A 21,815-nucleotide genomic window follows, 5' to 3' on the forward strand; every position below is an offset into this window, starting at 1 on the left:
CCATTATGAAAGATTTTTATTTTCTAATGTCCAACTTCATGCAATTCAAAACTTCTTTGATAAAAAATTTAAGATTGAGGTACATTATGAAGGGCAATCATAAGGGTTTATGTTGTTTTCTCTACCTCCTGAAGGCTCTCGGGTATTAAAGTTTAGTTTTAGGGTTATTTCAAATGACTTGCCCCAGACAAGACAGACAAACCTTGACATTCCTAAATCACCTGGGAGCCTGTCTAAGCCAGTTGTCATTACCGGGATTCAGGATATTTCAAAAGTTTTATGAATGGATCCGGAGCCTCCAGTGATTGCTTTTTAAGCCTGACACACCGCCTTCTGAAGTTTCTCTCCATGGTTTCAATTTCAACTGTATCTGCAGTGCTGCCACAAGGGATTGTCCTGTTAAAATGACTTGACAGCCCCCCCTCAATATATTTCCAGCAGCTCTGGCAGAGAGGACAGACAGGATTATAAAAAGAAGTCAGAGGGAATGGGAATATATACATAAAAAAGAAAGGACAGAAAACAAAATGAAAAGAGAGGACCCATGTCCTGGTGAGAACACACATGATGCTGTTGTGCATTTGGCCTTAGAGAATGTGTTGCTCGACTTCTTGCATCGTGTTGCCTCACTCTCTATGCTAGCAGCCCCCTGCTTTTATGCCAACACCTGCCAGAGAGAGTCGAGGTGTTAAGCATTTGATCAGCTACACCAGATACGGTGGATTGAGGCTGTTTTGTGAGAATCCCTTATGTGATCTTATCGTCAGTGTGGCACTTCAGAGTGTTTGTGTTGTCAGTTATGATGAAGAGGAAAGAACAAGGCACCCCACTATGGGTGTCTTTAAATGATCTGAAGGAAGATTGCGACAGGATTAGGGCTGGAGAGGAAGCCTTGTCTCTGTCACGTATTGCACATTCAAAACAATGTCTAACAAAAAGGATTCCCACAGGGGGTTCAGGTCAGACGGAAGGACAAGGACTAAAGACGAAGCTGTGTAACAATGAAAGGGGGACTCACCTCTTTGGGCAGCAGGGAGATGAAGTCTCGCTGAAACTGCGGCTCGATCACCTGCATCATATGCTTGACTTGTGTGGGCTCACAGCTGTCAATCAACTCATCCAGCGCCAGCAGCTTCTCTGGGCCAGTCCAGCTCTGCAACACAGAAGAACTGGTTTTAGAAAAAAATTAAAATCTGTCTAAAGTGTGTTCAAACCTCGATGGGAACAAAAGCTACACAACGAAGATTGGAAGTAAATTACTTTAGGGCTGGCATTGGGTGGCAGACAACTTTAAACTAGCGACTTTCAATGCAAAACGGATGAAAGGAACTTTTTGGACATCCATGAAATTTTGGACAGTTGTGTATTTTGCTAGTTTCTTTTTAGGAGCATCATGTCCACTATAATATCAAACACAGTGAAATATTCCTTTAATTTCCCTTATGTTTAGTAACTCTGCATCTTCTTTTATAAACATACTAAATCATGGACTAACACACTTTCTGCTGTAGTTTCTCCTCATATGGTATCCGTTCAACATTATAGGGGCTGTTTGACTTTTACATAATATATCCTGTTGTATTTTATTGCTTTTAATTTAACTGCAGTCTGTATTCTCTCTGCACTGTCCTCTCTGTAGGTTTTTAAAATAAAGGGGAAAACATTTTTGGCTATCACAGGTGGGGATACACTAGTTGAACTCTGTCAGCAGAATATTCATAACACCTCCTCATCTGGATTGCCAACAGAGCTGTAAACGTGGAGTGCCAACTGAAAAGCATAGCAGCGGGCCGTTATTGTGCCAATTCATTGTGGTCTTGGTAGACGCCTTGGTGTGCTTGTGTAAGCTCTTATTTACTTTGATTGGAGGGCCTTGGAAACATACAGCCCTGTGCAGTTTGTCTGTAACACCTTAATGTTCCCTACGTGTCCTCCACAGCAGCACAGAGTTGCTCGAGGCACCTGCCGATTGTTACTAGCAGTCGACACATTAGTGGAAAATTTGAGCTTCAGAAACCAGACTCCATCAACAACATTATAAGAACTCTGTGGGGTTATTTCTTCGGTTTGAACGTTCAGTTGCGCTGTATGTTGGACTCAACAACCACAGTTGTTTTTCACTGTGGAGCGCAGAAATCTAACTGATTACAGGCTACAAGGCAGGATGGAAAATCTGGCACACGCAAACTACCTGTAATTTGGCAGCTAAAAGCTTTAGCCAGAGGTGCTGGTTTTGTGGGTAATCAGAGGGTTCACAGACCTCCTCCCTACCATTGGGTAAGACCATGCAACAGCTACTTATGTGTTGCAACAATTTTCCGCAATAGATTATCATTACGTTTTGTTTAAACAATTACAGGTTCACAATTCCCAACATGTTATGGGAATTATTTTGTTGAAACTGAAACACACCCACTACTAGTTTGTTATGTATTCATGAATGTACTTGCCAAAGAACTTGCAAAATGTAGAATATTTTAAAAAGTCTATATAGGGCTGAAAGCATGGCAGAACATTGTTGAATATTTATCTGAAATCAAAATTCTGAAGAGCAGTGTTTTCCAAGAGCTTCGAGGTCTACCCCTGCTTTATATACTGATTTCTTAAATTCCCCAGAATTTCTCTCAACAATCCCCTGAGAAACGCTGTGACACAAACCAGGAGTTAACATCTGGGATCACAATGTGACACTTAAACATGCATGGAATCCAGGCTTGTTCACAGATGCGTGAACCTCTTGTTCACAACTGATCATTTTGACAAGCTGTTGATTAAAAACCTCGGTTCAGACATTCAGAGAAGTGTTGAATTATCTGCTCAAAAAACACTTAATTTCATAAAGAGGTACTTTTATCAGGAGATGCTGAGACAGTAAAGAGGCAATTATTTCATATTTTATGCCAGTCATAATAACTGCTTGTGGCTTGTTGTTTGGATAAAGTTCAGTAGATAAGATGCATTGTATAAATTTATTTTAACATTTTAACAGTATATGGTATCAAGACCAGATGTGTCTTCAGTTTGTTGTGTAAAAGGAATAGTTTGAGATTTTGGGAAATAAGTATATATGTGCTTTTTTACCAAGAAGTAATGCAACACATAACCCTCCATAAAATCACATGTTGTTCAGACACTTCAGTTTTTGTATGTTTATTTACTGCAGGACGAAGCCAGGCCAGCTGTTTTCGGTCTCCATGCTAAGCTAAGCTAGTCAGCTGCTGGCTGTTCAATCCGTTTGGATGGTAAACGTAGACTATTGAAGCAATAAATTCCTCAGTGCATGCGTTATTGATCTAGAACGCTGAGTTCGCAGCTGCAAAATCAACACGGAAGAACTACAGGCTGTTTCAGCTTGGATTTCTCTAGGTAGCCAGGAGCCACGTTCTTTGCCGCTCAAAATATGAGTGGATTTAGGGTGTAAAGGCAAAAGATACATTTTATAGTGTTTTTGCCTGCTCAAAATAAACAGCCGAATTTGATTTGCGCTAAAGTATACTGCCAAAGAGATGCAGGGGAGAGAGGCCGAAGATGCAGCCGGGACTGAAGCTTGACCGCAATGCATCCTGGTACACGTAGGCACTGCCGGCACGGCTCAGCGAGAAGGAGAAAAACAGCTTTCTCAGCCATCATGAGGAATTTAATACTTCAATTGACCACATTTACCATCAACACTGATTGGACACCCACAAAAAAAAAGGTGGCGAATATATTCCCTTTAATGGAGAGATATTAGTCACATCAATCTTCTCATCCAAGTCTCTGCAAAAGGGCGACCAAGTGTATTTCCCAAAATCTCAAACTAATCCTCTGATGTAATATGTGACTTTGCCATGACCATGTAAGTCCTTGTGTTTTTGTTTTATTCAGAGAATCCTGAAATAACACCAGTAGTTTTGACATTTTTGTGAAAAACATTCTCTCCAGCTACAGTATGCTGTCTTATAGTTTCCCTCTCCAATAGCAGCTACAGGCTAGGACTGGACTGGGGAATGTACAGAATGTCAGTTTGAGGTTTAGCTGCCTGAAGCCTGTGCTGTCAAATTAAAGACTGCAGCAGATCAGGCCCTGAAGACTAATATATGTAAAATAAACACTGGGGTGTCACAGGTTGGCCCGGCTATTCAAAGAAAATGAGTTTAAACTCTCTAAGGTAATAAAGTCCATGGCAACCTATTATATAGGAAATCAGAGAGACTACATCAAGGCTAATATGTTTAAAGGGAAGTCTGGAATCATTAGAGCTGAAGTCTAACACGACAGAAATGGCTCTATTATGTTGTATCTGTACAGACTATGTAAATACAGGAAAATATATATGAAAATAGGGGCAAACTGTAATATGGAGAAACAAAGACAGTATTACTTAATGTCTCAATCAGTCTAATGTCTCTACTAGGGCTGGACCAGAATATTCAACTATTCGGTTATTAATTCCTTGGGTATGGATTCTGTATTCAATTTTGGTGTCTTTAATTAAACCGAAAGAAATGTGTTGCAGAACTATGCAGTCCATAGCAGTCGAGAATGGAGAAACTATCTTCCCTAGTCGTTTCAATGGAGAAGAGTGATGTCAAAGCCCTTAATAGCTTTGCTTATATTGGAGGAATGCTGCTGTTAAGGAATAGAGGCTTCGATTAAACTGCACTGACTTTAACTTATTTTATTCAGAGGACCATAGAAGACAACATCTGTTCAACTTTTAGTACAGACTTAAGGTCTACAGCAGAAACCATTGATGTTATAACTCTGCTTTTAAGTCTGAACAGGTACGGCTAATTCCAATTCCACGCTACAGTGGTTATGCTAATGTGGTGGGCCCGGACAACAAGGCGGCAATTATCTCTGAGACTAAGTGAACAATGATTGGGCACAACATCTGCTTTTTGATGAGCTTTTGCTCGAGGGCTTCGGAGTTGCCCGTGGGAGGAAAAAGAAAAAAAGACAGGAAGAAGAAAGAAAAAAAACCTCCACTGTGCTCACCTGAAATGTTCGGAGCCATTCTTGGAGACCCGTGGGTGGCTGGATTGAGGTGATGCGCCGTCTCTGCTGCCCCTGACAGTTGGTTCTAATGTGGCCAAATGTGGTGGGTGTGGCCGGACATGGGACGATTCCCGTCGGGCTGCAATTTACAAGAAAAGGAACAAACACTTAAAAACGATTAATAAAATTAGATCTTCACAGGCATATAGCCTTCTGCAGAAATTAGAGAGAGGACGTGAAATCAATTATTTCAACAAGAAGCGTTAATGAAATCACAGACATTAAGGATACGCTATTGATGAGAACAACAATAAGCTCAATATTAGAGCATTGAGTTGTGCTCGGGTTTGTTTTGCTGCAACATCTGCAGATATTTCCACAGCAAATTTTGAGAACAGAGAGAACACAAACAATGGAAAATACTGCCGAGTTAAATATTTAAAGCTGCACTTTAAACTCAAAGCGTGTTTGCCACTCAGATTTGATGTAGCAATAGGAACCTCAGCTGAAAGCATTTGTTTTGTGATAAACAAATAAAAAAATTGTGTCTAGTGTTTATATTATGTTCATTTTCTTAATTGACCCCCATTCCTTTTTTGAATTATGTACCGTTTATGGCCAACTGAACACTTCTATAAGAATATTTCAGTTGCTGTTGGACCTGAGGAATATAATTACATCTTGGCTGTGTAAATAAAAAACTGTTTTTGTTGTACAGTAAATGTATAAATGTAAACAAAACTCCAGACTTCTCCGAAACATTGCATCTTCAGAACAATAAGGATTTCTTTAATTCCTTATCACACATTTTATAGTTTCTAACTGAACTTATCCTCAACTCAGGGACTTCAAAGTGTGCACAATCCCACAGAAATCTTTTAAAGTCCAGTTTCTCCTGTTGAAAAAAACCAAATGTGATAAGCAGCACATGACTTCAAAGGACGCCCCTGTGCCCTGGTAATGTCAGGGCAGCGGGAGAAAGCATCCGGCGGGCTCCCTCAATTCTTCAGATTCTGCTTGCTGGCTGCAAAATGGAAAGCTGGGGGTCCATTTCATTATTGATTCATTTTTAATGAATTTTGGAAGCTGAGCCGGAGCGAGCTACATGGCAACATTTACAGTTAAGTGACTGTGTTCAGTCTGAATTTTAATGTGGCTACATGTGAACACGGGCATTAAATATTCAGCGTTAGAGAAACATCTGGGACTGCTGGCTGGATGCTGGAGACACAATATGATGTGAAGCATCATTCTTTTTGAAGACACAAAGCATCTTTGTTCATGCGGCTCTTATCATGGGACCTTCATTTAATATAATATGTCATTTCTACAGAGATCTTCTTGACCCCAAGGTGGGAAATGAGGGTGTGTCTCTGATGAGCAACTGGGAGACTTATGGGTGTAATCTAGGATTCTTTACCTCGGATACTCCGTGCCTTTGCAGGGCTTTTTTCCTGAAGGGAAGGATCGGACCTCTGGGCCATGGTCCAACTTTCTCTTCATCTGAGGAGGAAAAACAGAGAAAAAAATGACGTTAGAAACCAGCAGAGCATTACAATGGAGGAGACTAGTTCAAAAAACATAAAAAAGGAAACTTGATTATTACACTGTATCCTTCTGAGAAGTAAATAAAAACGGCACCAATAGAATTTGGTTGGAGGCGGTGGTTTGGGCATGTCTTCTATAATCCATTACTGCTTCCCTCCCTTCTGATAACTTTATTTCAAAAACAGTCTAAGTCACTTTTCTTTTTAAGTGAGAAGCCAGTTCTTGAAAAGCAAATTCAAAAGGGACACTCGTCATGGAGGTTCTTTAAACCAGGGGTCGGAAGCAGAAAATTGCTTTGGCAAGTCCCAGACTTTGTTAAAATGATGTCTGAAATATTAGCATATTAAAAATACAGACACCACAGTCTCGTAACAGCTTAATGCAGATAGGAAATTAAACTTTAATGCATAGGCTAGAGATTAAAATGTATTAACGTGTTCCATAACAAAGCAGAGAGGTAATGACCTATCTGTAGAGGAGGCAGCTCAAAGTTATGAGATAGTAGGATACAAAGCAGCTGCTTGTATAACAACGCTGTGCTTTCTTTTGATTTTTGTTTTTTTCCATGTAAGAGGTGATCGTCGAGCAACCAGACACCCCATAATATCCAGAGGCACTAAGACATTCACACTCCTAGTGAACAGCATGTTCATGCACACAAAATAACCACAAAGTAAAGAAACTCATTCAGGGGAGGGAACAGGGTGCATTCTTCGGCACCGGAGTTTGATTCACACGGATACTTGAGAAAGAAAAACAGAGTTCTTTATCTCTTTCCATCACCTGCATGTGCACACATCACCCAACCCCGCTACCACCTACCCAACTGTGCAAACAAAGGAGCCTGTGTGAGCCCGGGCGAGCCAATTTTCTTCATCCCATGCCTGCCACTCTCTCTGGCAAGGCCTCTCGCTACACATGCAAGTGATCACCAGCTCATCGTCGGTCCCTCATGATTCACAAGCTATGGGAATAACAAGACCGGAGTGTCTGGCCAAAAGAAGATTTATAATGTAACAGTGTTGTTTTGTTTTTTTGATTAATTAAACATGTTAGAATTAATAAAAAAAATGTTTTAATGAAAGCTTAGCCAGATTTGATTGTGATCCTTCAGTTTCAGCCTCAAGTAAAGACAAAAAGACTTAAAATAAAATGCACCAGCAGTTCCGACAAGGTTATATTTTGACAAAAAAAAATGGGCATCACAGTGCAGATGATTCAATTATTCGGCACTTTTGCATGTAGCATTGTTTCTCACAAGGTTCTCTTACATTTCTTGAGGCATAAATATGTTTTATTTCCTTCCATTTAGGGCCAAAATAACTTTCTCTAACTCAACATATCGTCTACAGTTACAGTCCAGCCTGTTGTGCTGCAAGATACAACCTGTACTGGAAGCTGATAGTGGCTTTTTCAAACCACATTCAAAATAAACTCCCCTCCTTTTGAAGGCAAACAATACTTTTCTGATGTATTTTTGGCATGTTATTGTAGTATTGGATGCTAAGAATACACTGGCCGTGGACATTTGACTCCATACTGTCTGGCTCCTCAGTGTCATGATTACACATCTCTCCTCAAGATGTTTGCTTTTTGTTTATCACTATAATTTGGCGAATGTGTGTGTGTGTGTGTGTGTGTGTGTGTGTGTGTGTGTGTGTGTGTGTGTGTGTGTGTGTGTGTGTGTGTGTGTGTGTGTGTGTTTGTCCTCTCTGTGTTTCAGCCTGAGTGGCAAATTTGAGTGTTGAGAGCAGCCCAATGAACCAAGAGAAACAATTAGAATATGCTGAATGATGAGCAGGATATCAGCAGCTGCACCCATAGCATTAGTCATAAATACAGGCGTCACTATCTCAGTATTAAATGTGGACTCCAGAATGAATCAATGCACCAAAACAACTGACACAACCAAAGCCTGACTTTATAGAGGCATGTGTACATGACCAGCACACCAACATGTACTGCAGGTTAGATGGCCCCTGGACATTACACTGTCGATCGGACCAATGATTTGTGATCTGTTCCTCACAAGTCAGCTCCTGTGTAAAGCTGCAGGGGGGGATTCAGGGGGAAAGCCACACAGATCGCGAGTGATTTATTACAGAAATGTACATAAGAGGCACTGTGAAATGCAATCTTTGTGGCAAAAAACATGTAAATGTAGTCCAAATGTCTTTCAAAAGCTTGGTAGGTATGCATCTTATGTTTTACTTTTCTATATTTAAAATATCTGGATGATAGCTTGTTTGAGTGCTAAAGAAAAAGGGGGGTTTATATTATATTCCTACTTGTTAAGATCAAGCTCTTAAACCTTTACTGCCTTGTTCTTAAAGCGGTGAGCTCACTGCAAAGGCAGTTCAGTAGCCAAGGAGAACCTGGGTGTGTGTATGCATGAATTTGTGAGTGGGAGAAAAAAAAAAAGGGGGGAGTGCTGGCTGGCTTTGAGTGTGTGTCTGTGCCTCTGTGTGTGTGTGTGTGTGTGTGTGTGCATGCATTAAAAAAAACAAAAAAAAAACCTCAAACTAAATGCGGGCGTGAAAAAAAGCAGCGTGTAAGCAGCCTCTTCTTGTGTTTCAGCCTGGGAAAAAGGTAACCAGAGCACGCAGTGTTTGTAAATCACCACTAATCGGTCCTCCCCTCCTCCTTCCCTGTTGGCTTCCCTATCTGGCCAAAAAGCACGACAGATGGATACACAGAGAGAGTTAATGATATTTTAAAGACAGCAATCACTCTTACATAATGTGTTGATTCATTTCAACACAGACTACATCCTGCAGCATCAGTCACTTGAAGAATCTTTTCTCATTTTTCAAATACTGTTTCATGCAGCCATGAAACGGTTTCATCATGTCAATCAGTATCACAATACATCCGAGGACTGGCCATTTTGGAAAGAACTGGCAAGTTGTAGAATTGATAAGGACAAATCAAACCAGAAAATGGGTTTGAATACGAGTTAAATAAGTCAGTCTTGGCGTTTCAGTTTCTGTCAGTGCCATCAAAGAGCGGCATAAACAAATTTGAGCTCTAGAGGCTGCCTTTAAAATCATGATATCTTAGAATTAGCACATCCACAAAATGGATGGGGAATACAAAAGGGTCACCACTGAATTAAATTAACTATTGCCCATTGATTCAGGGTGACATTTTCACCTAATTATTAGGATAAATTGAGTAAAGGCTTCAACGCTACACAGCTACACACACACACAAAATCCCCCACCACAGGAGTGTCTGATTTTTGAATGACTAACAAATTTGTTTACATTACACAAACACTGCGTAATGGATTCTCTTTCATATTCATGTTTGTACTCTGCATTTCCAACTAAGGGGAGCATCATTTCATGGCAGCCATCTAGCATAATACACCCAACATCCTTGAGGATATTCTCCACCTCACGCAGTCTGACACAGTGACCCATTATCTGTGGTTGGAGCCAGAGGCGAGTGCACAATGTCAGGGGATAAGGCTGCTCCGACAGGCAACAACAGCAGACTGATCGCATGCATGCATGTCAAGCAGTCACTCCGGTCCCTGCAAGACAAACCACTGCTGTAGAATCATAATAACCGTGCAGACTGGGGAGGATTTGCAGGGGGAAAACGGGCGGTTTATTGTTCCAGTTATTTACAAAAAGTGGACATATGCATGTTTTAAAAACATAGGAGGTGATTTCAGCCAATATATATGCAATATATGTGTTAGAACTAAAGCATCTACTAGGTTATGTAGAGGGGAGGACCACAGTACAGGTGCAGGGAGCATCGAGCCAACATTGAGGCAAAATTGGATCATATGCCAGCCAGAAAAGGGGAATCAAGTAGTGTATAGAGCGGAAATACGAGCACATCCCAGCATTGCAGAATTAAATAGCCATAAAAGTGCCAGAGCAGTAACCTATTTTTTTTTTATTTTTTTTTATTTAAATGCAGTGATTCGCCCTGAATCAGTGCGGCTGCGTTTATTCACACACGGCTGAAGTTACTATGAAGGAAATGGTGCCAAATCCCATCGTGAAATCGCAACATTTAACGCAGCACTAATGTAACGTATAGGCCCAGGCAATTAAAGCGGAGTCTCCGGGGGTCTGCTACACTGACGCTCATCCTCCGCAGTGGCCGTACAATCTGCCGCGAGAGAGGCGCGTCAAAACGACAGCGCGAGGCAAACCCTAAATAATAAAAGGGACGGAGGTGACACGAGCGGGTTATAGTACAAGCAGAAATCCTACTCACTTTGTAGAAAATCATCTTTAAAGTGCCGTAGAACCCCATCCTTGTAATCCGGTGTTTCCCCCTTTTTTTTCTTCTTCCTTTTCTTCAATGACAATCGGTGAAGTCCAAATCTGTGCGCGCGGTGGGGAGAAAGCTCTGACAGCGCGAGGGCAGCGTACTCTCAGGTAAATCCGACTCCGATGTGAACATGCTCGGGCACGTCACAGTACTGGCGTGCATGCGGTAGATTCCCCTGGTGCGAGCATTGGAAGAAGAAAAAGAGGAGCTCCGCCGTGTCACGCAGATTTAAATGGGACGGTGGTGGTGGTGGTGGTGGGGGGGGAGAGAGAGGACAATGCGATGCGACGATCCCGGAGGCGTGTGCGCCGCCGACCAGCCTCACCGAGCGGGGAGTGAGACAGATGAGGGAGAAAGAGGGTGACACTCGGAGGGAAAAGTGGGAGGAGTGGAGTAGAGGTGGAGGTGGAGGGAAGGAGGAGGAGGAGGAGGACGCGTCAGAGCAGCAGAGCAGTGCCCTCTTCCTCCTCTCACAGGCTGCAACTATACGGGCTCCTCCAAAACGGGGATCGGATTACAGCCTCCCTCCTCCCCTCCCCGGTGGAGACGACACGAATGGTGCAGTCCAACATTCAGCACTGTGAGCGCAGCGCATCCTCCGTGTGCACCGGGGTACCGGGTGGGGTATGCGCTTGTCTTTAATGCGTAAAATGTGGAGACCCCTAAACTTGTTGCAGAACCCAAAAAAAAAAAAAAAAAAAAACAACCTCATCCATCCATTCACTAACCCCGCCCAAGTCTACTCTCCCTTCATTTTTTTTTTTTTTTTTTTTACTCACTTCTACAAAATGCTCTGCATCATATTTTGCCTCCATGTAAAAGGCACATATGCAGTGGTGGAAAGTCGCAAGTACATTTACTCAAGTATTGAGCCTCTGAAGCAAACAGGAGGCCATTATAATCTATCAGGCAGCGGTGGGGATGTTTGCACGTCCGCAGCACCTGCTCTCTCACACACACACACACACACACACACACACACACACACACACACACACACACACACACACACACACACACACACACACACACACACACACACACACACACACACACACACACACACACACACACACACACACACACACACACACACACACACACACACACACACACACACACACACACACACGATATTTGCATTTAAGTGTGGCAGGTAAATGGTGATAGCACCTGCCTGGTTAACAAAAAATATGCACTGCTTTTGGCTTGACTACTGCATTACAGCGCCTAAAAAAAACCCCAAAAAACACAGCCTCAAGATGGCAGCTTAAGTTTAAAAAACATTTAGTGGTGATGAATGTGAACTTTATGTATCTTTTTTTTAGACATACAAGATTAATACAACATCTGTTTGATTGATTTGGACAGTCGACTATTAAGCATCCCTGTGTTACATCACAGTGCGACAAGAGATCAAACTGAACTGTTGACAATGGTAGCAGGGAAATTTGGGTGTAGCATGGGTTTGACTAAACTATTTTCTCTGATTTAGATATCCAGTTCACACCAGTTTGGACCACACCATGAGTATCTATACATCTTCAAGATTTGCTACCCTTGACCTCACGAGAAGTCAGCACTAGATCATCGAAACACGGGAAACACAATGAGGGGTCATGGGAAGTGCTCCATTCACAGGTTGATGGGGCATTGAGATCTGGCAGCCTTCGAGACACTCCCTGCTCACGCCTGTAATTACTGCGTGACCCGGCACACGGGGGAAATATTAGGGTTTGTACTCTGAAAAGAAAAAAAACTTGGCAAGAGACTTCTGGTAAAAAAATAAAAAAATAAACGCGACAATTTGAGCTCCAACTGTTGAGTTATTTTGGATTACACACAAGTTAATGTATGCGACGTGACACTGCAAACCGTATATCTTTCATGGTGATTTACCAAATTGAATAAAAGCTTATCATATACAGTAAGTGTGAAAAAAAATCCAGTGTAACGACACAACAGGTGTCAAAGGCTTTGGCTGATCCTGGCGTTGTAGTCACACGTTCCCACCACAGCTACACCCACACACACACACACACACACACACACACACACACACACACACACACACACACACACACACACACTTACACAGAGAAAAGCTCTCAAACCAGTGGAGGTTGGGGTGCACAGACAGAGCTGGTGGAGCTTTGTCTGTGTGTGTGTTTAAGGTGGCCCTCATGAGAAAGGCCCTCTCGTAGCTCTCTGCCGGCTCAACCTTTACACAGCACATTGGAATGCTTGGCATGCAAGAGCGGTTGCACTGTGGCCTTTGAATAGGCCGTGGTCCTCTTTGTTGCCCTCCTTCTGCTAGTTGGTAAAGAATTAACCGGCCTAGCCCCCCCCATCCTGAAACTGACCTTCTGATTATCAAAACCAAAATCCTGCTGGTCAGTCGTTAAGCTCCCAAATACTTTTTTTACTTTTTTATCAACAAACAAACCTCCTCAGGTACCAGCGCTCCATCAGACATTAGCTCCTTTTGTTGCAATATTTGAACAGCAGAGGATGTATAAAAATACACACATTACATCGCAGTGCAGCAGATAGACAGCTTGTGGGGAAATGCAAATCTTGTCTCATTTGACTGTGCACAAATAATAGACAGCATCCATACCAAGGTTTCAGCACACTGACTCAACAGAAACTGTACAACCTGCAGACACGATGAGTATTATGGATGTATGAAGATACAGGAGAAGGAATTAATGAATGGAGGATGACATTTTTTCGATCATTTTATGATTAACAAACTGATTGTTTTATCTATAAAATGTAAAAATAATGATGAAATCCCAGCAAAATTTTGCAGAAAACTAAAAAATGTTATGTTGGTTATGTCTTACCATCCAAATATGCGAAGGTATTTTAAAAACAAGTAAATCCTCACATTTCGGAAACAAGTGTTTAATATTTTTTGACTTGACACATGGCTTAAATAATACATTGATTTACATATTAAATGATCAGTCGATTAGTTGATGGACAGAGAATTAATGTGCAACAATTAAGTACTTGTAAAAATGCCCAAAACTCACTGGTTATGGCTTATGAAATGTAAAAATGTGCTTTTTTTCTTAGTCTTCTATGATATTAATTTGAATGTCTTTGGGTTTTGGACTGTTATGTCAACTTGGTCCAAATGATTAATCTATTCACCAGTAAAATAATCATCAGATTAACAGATAAAATAAAAGTAAGTAAATTGATCGATCCGAATTGTCAGATTAAATTTATGTTAAGTCACCCATTAATCGTTTAAGCCTTAGAAGAGGTATTAAAGGTCTAACACCATTCTAATACTATTGGAGGAACGTGACTAGCCTACTATTCCAAACCGACAGATGTTGGTGGGAAAAAGCTTCACTACAGGAGAAAATGAGCTTTCTTGAGCAAATGTTTAATGTGAGGTGGTGAACTTGAAAGAGGCAAATACTTCTTGGGCAGTGATGCATCACTAAACGGCGCCGTGTCATTGTGCGATTGTCCTCTCTGTGGAAAAAAATAAAAATGAGGACTAGGGGGTCTCCTCTCAATAGATTTTCCTGAAATGGTGAAGCGTGAGCCCCATTCCAGGCTGGACAGATGCAATGCGTGTGTGGGGGGAGGTTTGATGAATAAGGAAACCATGGATCATGGCATTCTGCGAAGGATAATAATAGCATCATCTGCATGGTGCTGAATTATCATATCCTGCAGCCACCCACGCGACCCAAACATTCAAATCTGAAGGGGTCAGGTCAAAGAAGAAATTAAAGCGAGAGCCACTGGTATCTCCCTTGTGACACCAATGGTGTTCATTGGAAATAAATGAAAAACAGAGGTCGGTATTAGCAATTATTGAGAAATTGGCGTTTCCAACAGATGCAGCCTTTTAGAATGCATACAAGCAGAGAAAGTAATTAATAGGCAATGGTCTACACAATGAAAAGGAAAAAGAATAACAAAAGGTCTAACACTAAGGAGAGAACATTGAAATTCAAAGAGCCAGCGTCCAGTGTTGTTCCCCATCTCCCAGTAAAATACTGGGCAAAATGTATGCCAAGTCCTATTTGTTGCTCATCACTCATTCGACATAATGTTAATGAATGGTTACGTCTCATTTTATAATAAAAAAAGAAAAACTTGTGAGTCGTTCTTTTATAAAACTGGTTAACAAAATACATTTATTTAATGCCTGTCACAATGATGTAGAAAGCAGAAAACCACAATAATGACGCAAAGAAGAAAATGTATTTCATTTCTTAAATATAGATGTTCTAATTAGAACCAGAGGCTGTGAACTTCGGTATTACTTCCTAGCGGAACAAGAGTTGGTACAGTCCGTCCAACTGCATCTGTACTGCATCTATAGTCAGTGACGTGACTTGTGGTTTGCGAAGTAGAACTCAAGAAGTATAAAAAGTTGAGATGTGTCTTAAAAAAAACAAAAAAAACACTAAAACCATTCTTGAACATAAAATCTGGACTTCCCCCACAGTTCCCCTCGAGCATGAGAACTACAGAACAGCTTGGACTACAAAGATAAACCTCTACATCTGAAGCAGAAGTACAGCGTGTGTGGAGCTCCGATCTGTCACTTGTTGTCACACAGCATGACTGGGAATAACAGTCTCCTTATTTAGTAATGTGAACTTTCAAAAGTAACCACAGAGCCCTCATTGAGGCAATAAAAGACAGAGAAGCTGATTTCCCTGCGGAAAATAAGTCTGATATGAGTGCTTAGGGAAGATGAAATTGACTGCGGACTGATTCTATGAAATCTGTACACAGAAAGCCAAAATAATGATCCAAATCTTTAAAAGAACAGCAGCATAACACAAAAGCTATAACGTTATGATTTTTGATGAGCAGAATAAAAATGTGTTTACAGGTACTGCCTTCTGATACGCTTCTAAACCCCAAATTTAACAGACCAACATCTAAAATCTGTCTTGGTTTCAGCTGTGTAAAGACCTTTACAAAATGCCTGCGAATAATTCGTCAAGGCTAAAAGGATTAATATAGTTTTCCGTCTTTAATTGGAATACGGAGCCTCCATTTAGTGTGCAAAGTGATAAGTTGACGCCTTTCTTTGCGTTGTGAAAACTGAGAAAAATCAACCTCTTTGGGGGGGAAAAATGATGCGTCTCTTCTGCTGCATTATATTTGCTTTCAGTTGGAAAGTACTCATGACAAAAAACTGTTCAAAACAATATATTGATGTGCAAACAAAAAAATGTCTAAAGTCCTTAAAAAGTGCAAGAAGTTTTGGAGACATCAACTGTTACCTGTGGTGAAAAAAACAGGACAGTTTTGCCTTTGAAGTACACTTGTATCCCACTGATGTTTAAACAGGCCAATGTAAAAAAAAATGTTTGCAATAATACGCACAATCACACCGAAGGAGAATAATATGCACTTCCTGGAAGACTGCAGTTCTTCCCAGCAGGACTACAAGGACACCTGGACGACAGTTGTCCTTGTAGTCCCGCTGGGAAGGATTTTAGTGGTGGGGATAAAGATGGACACTGCATCACTAATTTGTCCTCAAAAGGTGTTCCACTAGAAGTAATGAAGTCCACGCAATCAATAGCTGAATGTGTGTCTCTTCGCATTTTAAAGACTTGACTGATGCTCTCGATCGTTATGTTGCCAATCACAAGCATCATACCCAAATCCCAGGGCCATCAGGAACTGTGCTCAGAGGAACTAGCTTGCTGGAAATTGTTGTAAGAAAAAGCTTCAAACAGAATAGTATGACCCTCTACAAGAGCCAGAGCCTCCATCATTCTAACCCTCATTACATTTGACCTACAACATGGAGAAAGAAGTCGGCCAGCATGTTTGGACAACTTTCATTCAGTGAGTGACTTCTCTGAACTGCATCCCCTTCCTCCCTTTGTACAAAGTCAAGTTTATTTTTATAACCCAGAATCACATGATTGTCTCAGAGGACTGTTGAATGTGCACAATAACAACAAAACAATGACACCCACCATCCTTAGATCAATGATGCATGGAAAGAAAAACTGAAACTTTGGAAAAAATGAAGAAGCCTCACTCCTCCATACTGAACAAAAGGTGCCGTATGTACTGTGAATACAGTAGTAGCAGTAGAGTTTTGAGTTAGTAAAATGTTAAGTAAAATCTAAAGTAACTATCCAGTGTAATATATTTAAAAGGTTCAGGCAAAGACCTCAGGATCTGTCAAAAGTCAACATTTAGTCAGGACTGTTTAAAAGTTTTAAAGCAGCTTTTGGCTCTCAAGAGGAAGAGTAATGAAACTTGGATTTTCTCTTTGCCAAATAACTTTTCTAAAATTTCTAATATACTAAAGGATAAGTACCTAAAGAGAAGGTCATATACTAAACGATCTAGTGGCAAATTGAACAGGATTTTTTAACCATAGAGGTATTAACATTTTCCTCCATTTCTAATCCTTTCCCAACGATTGGCCTATCTAGTTCTTTTTTGCATTTGGATGCAGCCTGAGCCGTCATATCTCATTCAGAAATGAAAGAGGGTTATGGAAATGTGTGTGATGAGCCAGGTGAAACTTGGCCGGGGCTGGCATCAACATTTACACAGAAACGAATAAACCTCTTTAATCATCCAGAATTACCACTCTGCATCCGAGATGAAGCAGAGCGAGCTAAATTGTGCCTGCTGGGTGTTTCCTGTCATATGTAGAACCCTAAATATGCTTGAGAAAGGTGTGGGAAATCACGTTGGGACATTCTGACGGTGACTTGGTCGCATGCCTTGACCTGAACCTGCTACACAAACTCATGCATTAAAAACTGCCTTTAGTATTTTATCCCCTTTTGTGATACTGATCTCATCTGGAACACCATCTCCCCACACTACCCTTTATCTCTCCAACAAAGCAGTCATTTGCATATTTGCTGTTCCAAATAAAGGATTTCAAAAGAAAACATGCCTGAGTTACCTCTGAACGGAGATGTTACCTTAATCTAAGGGGATCAGAGATCAGAGGATGCTATTTAACACAGTCTGTTAGAAAGCAATGAATCAAGCAAATATATTGATACGTTATTGCCCCGTTGGTCCAGACGGAAATAGCTCAACAACTATTAGATGTAGTGTCGTGAAATTTTGTGCCGACATACATGATCCCCAGAGGATGTCACCTGACTTTGGGGATCATGTGACTTTTCTTCTAGCTCCACCGTCAGGGCAAAATTCTTCACTTATCCAGTAAAATATCAATAACTACAAAATGCATCACCATGGAATGTTGTACAGCCTTACACGTTCTCAGAATATAACTTTGATGATTCACCATGGAGTTGACATTTTTTGGTTTTGGGTAAAATGCTTCAAATACCACTGGAAGTATTGGTATGAACTTTGTTAAAGAATTTCATGCCACCGTCAGGATGAACTGTAGATCCCATGACTTTGAAGTTATGGGCATACTTCGGTTCATAATTGGAGTTTGCCAATACTTTGGTTTATGGTCAGTATTTCCCATAAATGACTTAGACTGTGGCGGCCCACCATTGCCTATTTTTTTTATCTCCATAGTCCTAAATTACTTTCCATCACTGCTAGAGCAGAAAATTGTTTACAAGAACACCAAAGTTCATAGATCTAGTCAGGTGAACATGATATACAGAACTTCTTAACATCTGCATGTTAGCATTGTCTTTGTGAGCATCTTAGCATACTGATGATAGTATTTAGTTCAGAGTGATTGTTCTCTGTAATTTCAGGCAATCCATAGTTCACTTTGAACAGGTTACAGAGGGAAAATGGTATCCTTTTATTCACAGTCTATTTATTTCTCTCAGAACTTCTAAGCTTCCCTGAGGTGTGTACGTATAGTGCACACTCAAAAACACAGCATTTACCCTATCTAGGCTTATGTTATGATGTGATGGAAGAGGAGCTCTGTGTTTAAAAATAGTTCAAAGTTACATGCCGGTGGCACTACTAATAATACTTAAATACATTCTTATCAAGCCTCCTCTGCCAGATTCTGAGGAAGCGGAAAGGCAAGGGAGTTTCGAGGGGAATAGTGCTATCCGTCTTAGCAATGTTCCTAAAAAAGTTTCCTTGAAAAACCAACAAGTTCTTTCTGTGGGGAAAACAGCATAAACTTTAGCATTGGACAGGCTGTTGTGGATTTCCCACCATGACAAACCAGTGAAGAACAAAAGAGCAAAGAATGCAGGGTGGAACTCCAGTTACTGCTTCAAGAAAATGGAGGGACGCTTTTCAACAACTTGTAGAAAGACCAAATTCAAGAAAGAGGAAGACAGGAAGAAGATAAACTAGGATGGATCCTACAGACAGGTGAGCCTCACTAACGAGGTAATCTGGAAAGAATGCAGGTAGAACATCTTGTAAATTTTAAGTTGATAACGCAGCTATTTTTGTGAGCCCTATTCTTGATAGCTAGGTTAAGGAGAGAAGAGGCACAAGTGGAAAGTGACCAAAAAACATTTGATAAGAGTGAAATACGTGACTCCCATGTTGACACAGAAATCCAATTTCCACAAAGTGAAGGGTACATTTGATCTTGTTTAGATGCGTTTACTGGCCATGCTTGAAAGCGAAGGCTCTTGTCTAAAGTGTTTTGGGATTATGGTTATCTTTGATGCACCACCAGCAGAGTGGGTGATAGCAACTCTTTTAAGTGCCCGAGTTGACTGCTATCAACTGCCATGTCTGATGGCACAAAATGTAGAATGCAAGATCTAAAAAGGCAGCAGTTTACACATCTTTGTATTTGGCCATTTGTTGGTCAAGATGAGTGATGCAACGTAACAGCAATGCAACTCTTATAAAGACTATCTACTGGACTTGACCAGATTTTACCCAAGTAAACATTTACTAACTTCAGCCCAACCACAGGCTATGGTTATTATGGTGAACCTGTTAGCATACAATTGCTTATTTGGACATCCAGCAGTTACCAAGCAACAATATCATTCACTTATTAAGTAAAAGAAAGTCCAATGTTCAGTCTTTTTTGGTCTCTTCCAACTCCTGAGGTAGAAGTCTGGTTCTTCAGCTGTTAAATGCTCCACTTTGTACACCAGCTAGTTAGCTACCGTGTCTGCTGTGCTGAGCAGCTTGTGCACAGTCAGTGGGTTTTTACAGCATTTTTGGCAATTAAAAACACATAATAGCTGCTTTAAATAAGCAGTCTTAAAAATAAATAGATTTGATCATAATCAGGAAATAGAATAATATAACATGTTGATTAAATGATTATTAAATGTGCAAATTAATATGATTTATTTTAATTGCATAATTTAAATGCAGATTTAATGAATACATTTGTTCGATGTATTTGATTAAATGTTGCTTTAATTACTGTAAAATCTGTTACACATATTAACAAAAAAATATTTGAGAATAAAAAGAAAAATGTCGGACCGCTGGTGAATACATCCATACAGATGGTTTAAATAGGTGGATCTATACGTCTCTAATTGGTGTAAATCACTACAAATTTTTGTCAGTCGTGTTCAGACAATCATAAATGGCGGTAAAAGGTGCCTTGTATCCCCCCACATTAACAAATGCAGACACTCCATAGTGGTGTGCACTATGAACACAGAAGACGTGGAGCTATTTCTTAACAAAACAACCCGAGGCAAAGAGAAACTTGCTTGCGTAGAAAGAATGCACCAGAAGATGATCAGAATTAATGCAATGATTCGGCTCATGAAGTGTACTTTGCCATGGGATCATATTTACTATGTTTCACCTGCCATAGACTTGAGGATCAAGTAGCCTTTTTGGCTGAGGCAATGCAACTTAATAAGAAAAGTAATCTACGTTGGAATTTTTGTACAATATGAGGAAAGAGTGGATCTCTTTGTTCTGAAGGACACCGACCATTATAGGATGCAGTAAAGGGATAATACTGAGCAAACTGAGTAGTGATGGAGAGATAGATGCGTCTCCCGTGATTTAAAAGGCTATATAGGATGACAAAGGTCAAGGGGCATAAATGTTTCATTTCAGGAGGGTCAGAGGAGCAGTGGACCTTGGATGCCTTGCAAGCATGTTTGTTTCACTCCCACACAGACATACAAATACTTGATACTACTGCAGAGAATGTATAGGTTAGAGACTACTGTTAAAGGTACTATTCAAATGTGAGGCTTCATATGGGGGGAAGATCAGTCAAATCTTTAAAGAAAGAAAGAAAGAAAGCTCATAGAAGAGGAACAGTCTTTAAAATAAGAAGTTGATTGCAAAATCTTTGTCTTTAAACTCAATAAAAGCCATCACTTGTTTGGATGCCTTTATGATTTGGCAAATGTCTGTCAATACACAACTTGAATGCTGCTAAACTGTCCTAATGATTTACTTACCTTTGTGCTACTGCTCTCCTGTTACTAACATCTATATTTACTTCTGTCTGTTTTTTGACGTTCTGTTATTGTTTGTTTTGACTTTGTTTAACCGTTATTTACAGTTTTGACTGCTGCCTATGTCTGTGTTCGGCTTATCTTTGTCTACATTTGACTGTTACTGTGATTGATATGCCTTAAATCATGATCAATGTTTTAAACTCGTTTCTTGATTTTACGCTGCAAGCCTCACACCTGGTCAGAGACTACGAATGAAAAACTAGCCTTCTGGCTAATTCTGGCATATCTACGTTAATGATTATTAATATGCACTGTCCCTGAGTGAATTAAATTAATAAACCAATGAATTAAAAAAAAGTGGAAGATCACAGAAGAACAATAAAAACACTAACTAAGTCTACAGTTATACTTGGTCTAGCTGATGTTAGGTGGCTGCCATATGTCCATTGAATCTTGAGACTGAAATCTGTCTGGCTGTGAGGGTCGGCAGCATGGGGTCTCTGAGTTACATCCCATGCTGGTTAACATGGAGACAGACGGAGGACAGAGGAAAAACCCAGCTGCTGTCAAAAGGAAATCTTGAATAGCTGGAAATGCATTTTCATGTGAAAAAAAAAAATGGGACCGTATGGCATAATTTTGTTCTTCAAA

General features: G+C 40.5%; 1 protein-coding gene across 1 annotated transcript in view; it reads right to left on the bottom strand.

Moving 5' to 3' along the window:
- Positions 1-21,815, bottom strand: part of fbxw7 (F-box and WD repeat domain containing 7) — a 114,118-nt gene that overhangs the window by 16,905 nt on the left and 75,398 nt on the right. The window contains exons 6-8 of the mRNA XM_054604657.1: positions 6,401-6,483; positions 4,981-5,119; positions 1,019-1,153 (exon numbers count right to left, since the gene is read on the bottom strand). Of these exons, the coding sequence (XP_054460632.1) occupies positions 1,019-1,153; positions 4,981-5,119; positions 6,401-6,483 (357 nt within the window). The remainder of the gene's footprint in view (positions 1-1,018; positions 1,154-4,980; positions 5,120-6,400; positions 6,484-21,815) is intronic.

The sequence above is a fragment of the Anoplopoma fimbria genome, chromosome 9, assembly GCF_027596085.1.
Source record: "Anoplopoma fimbria isolate UVic2021 breed Golden Eagle Sablefish chromosome 9, Afim_UVic_2022, whole genome shotgun sequence".
In the NCBI taxonomy this organism is placed as follows: Eukaryota; Metazoa; Chordata; class Actinopteri; order Perciformes; family Anoplopomatidae; genus Anoplopoma; species Anoplopoma fimbria.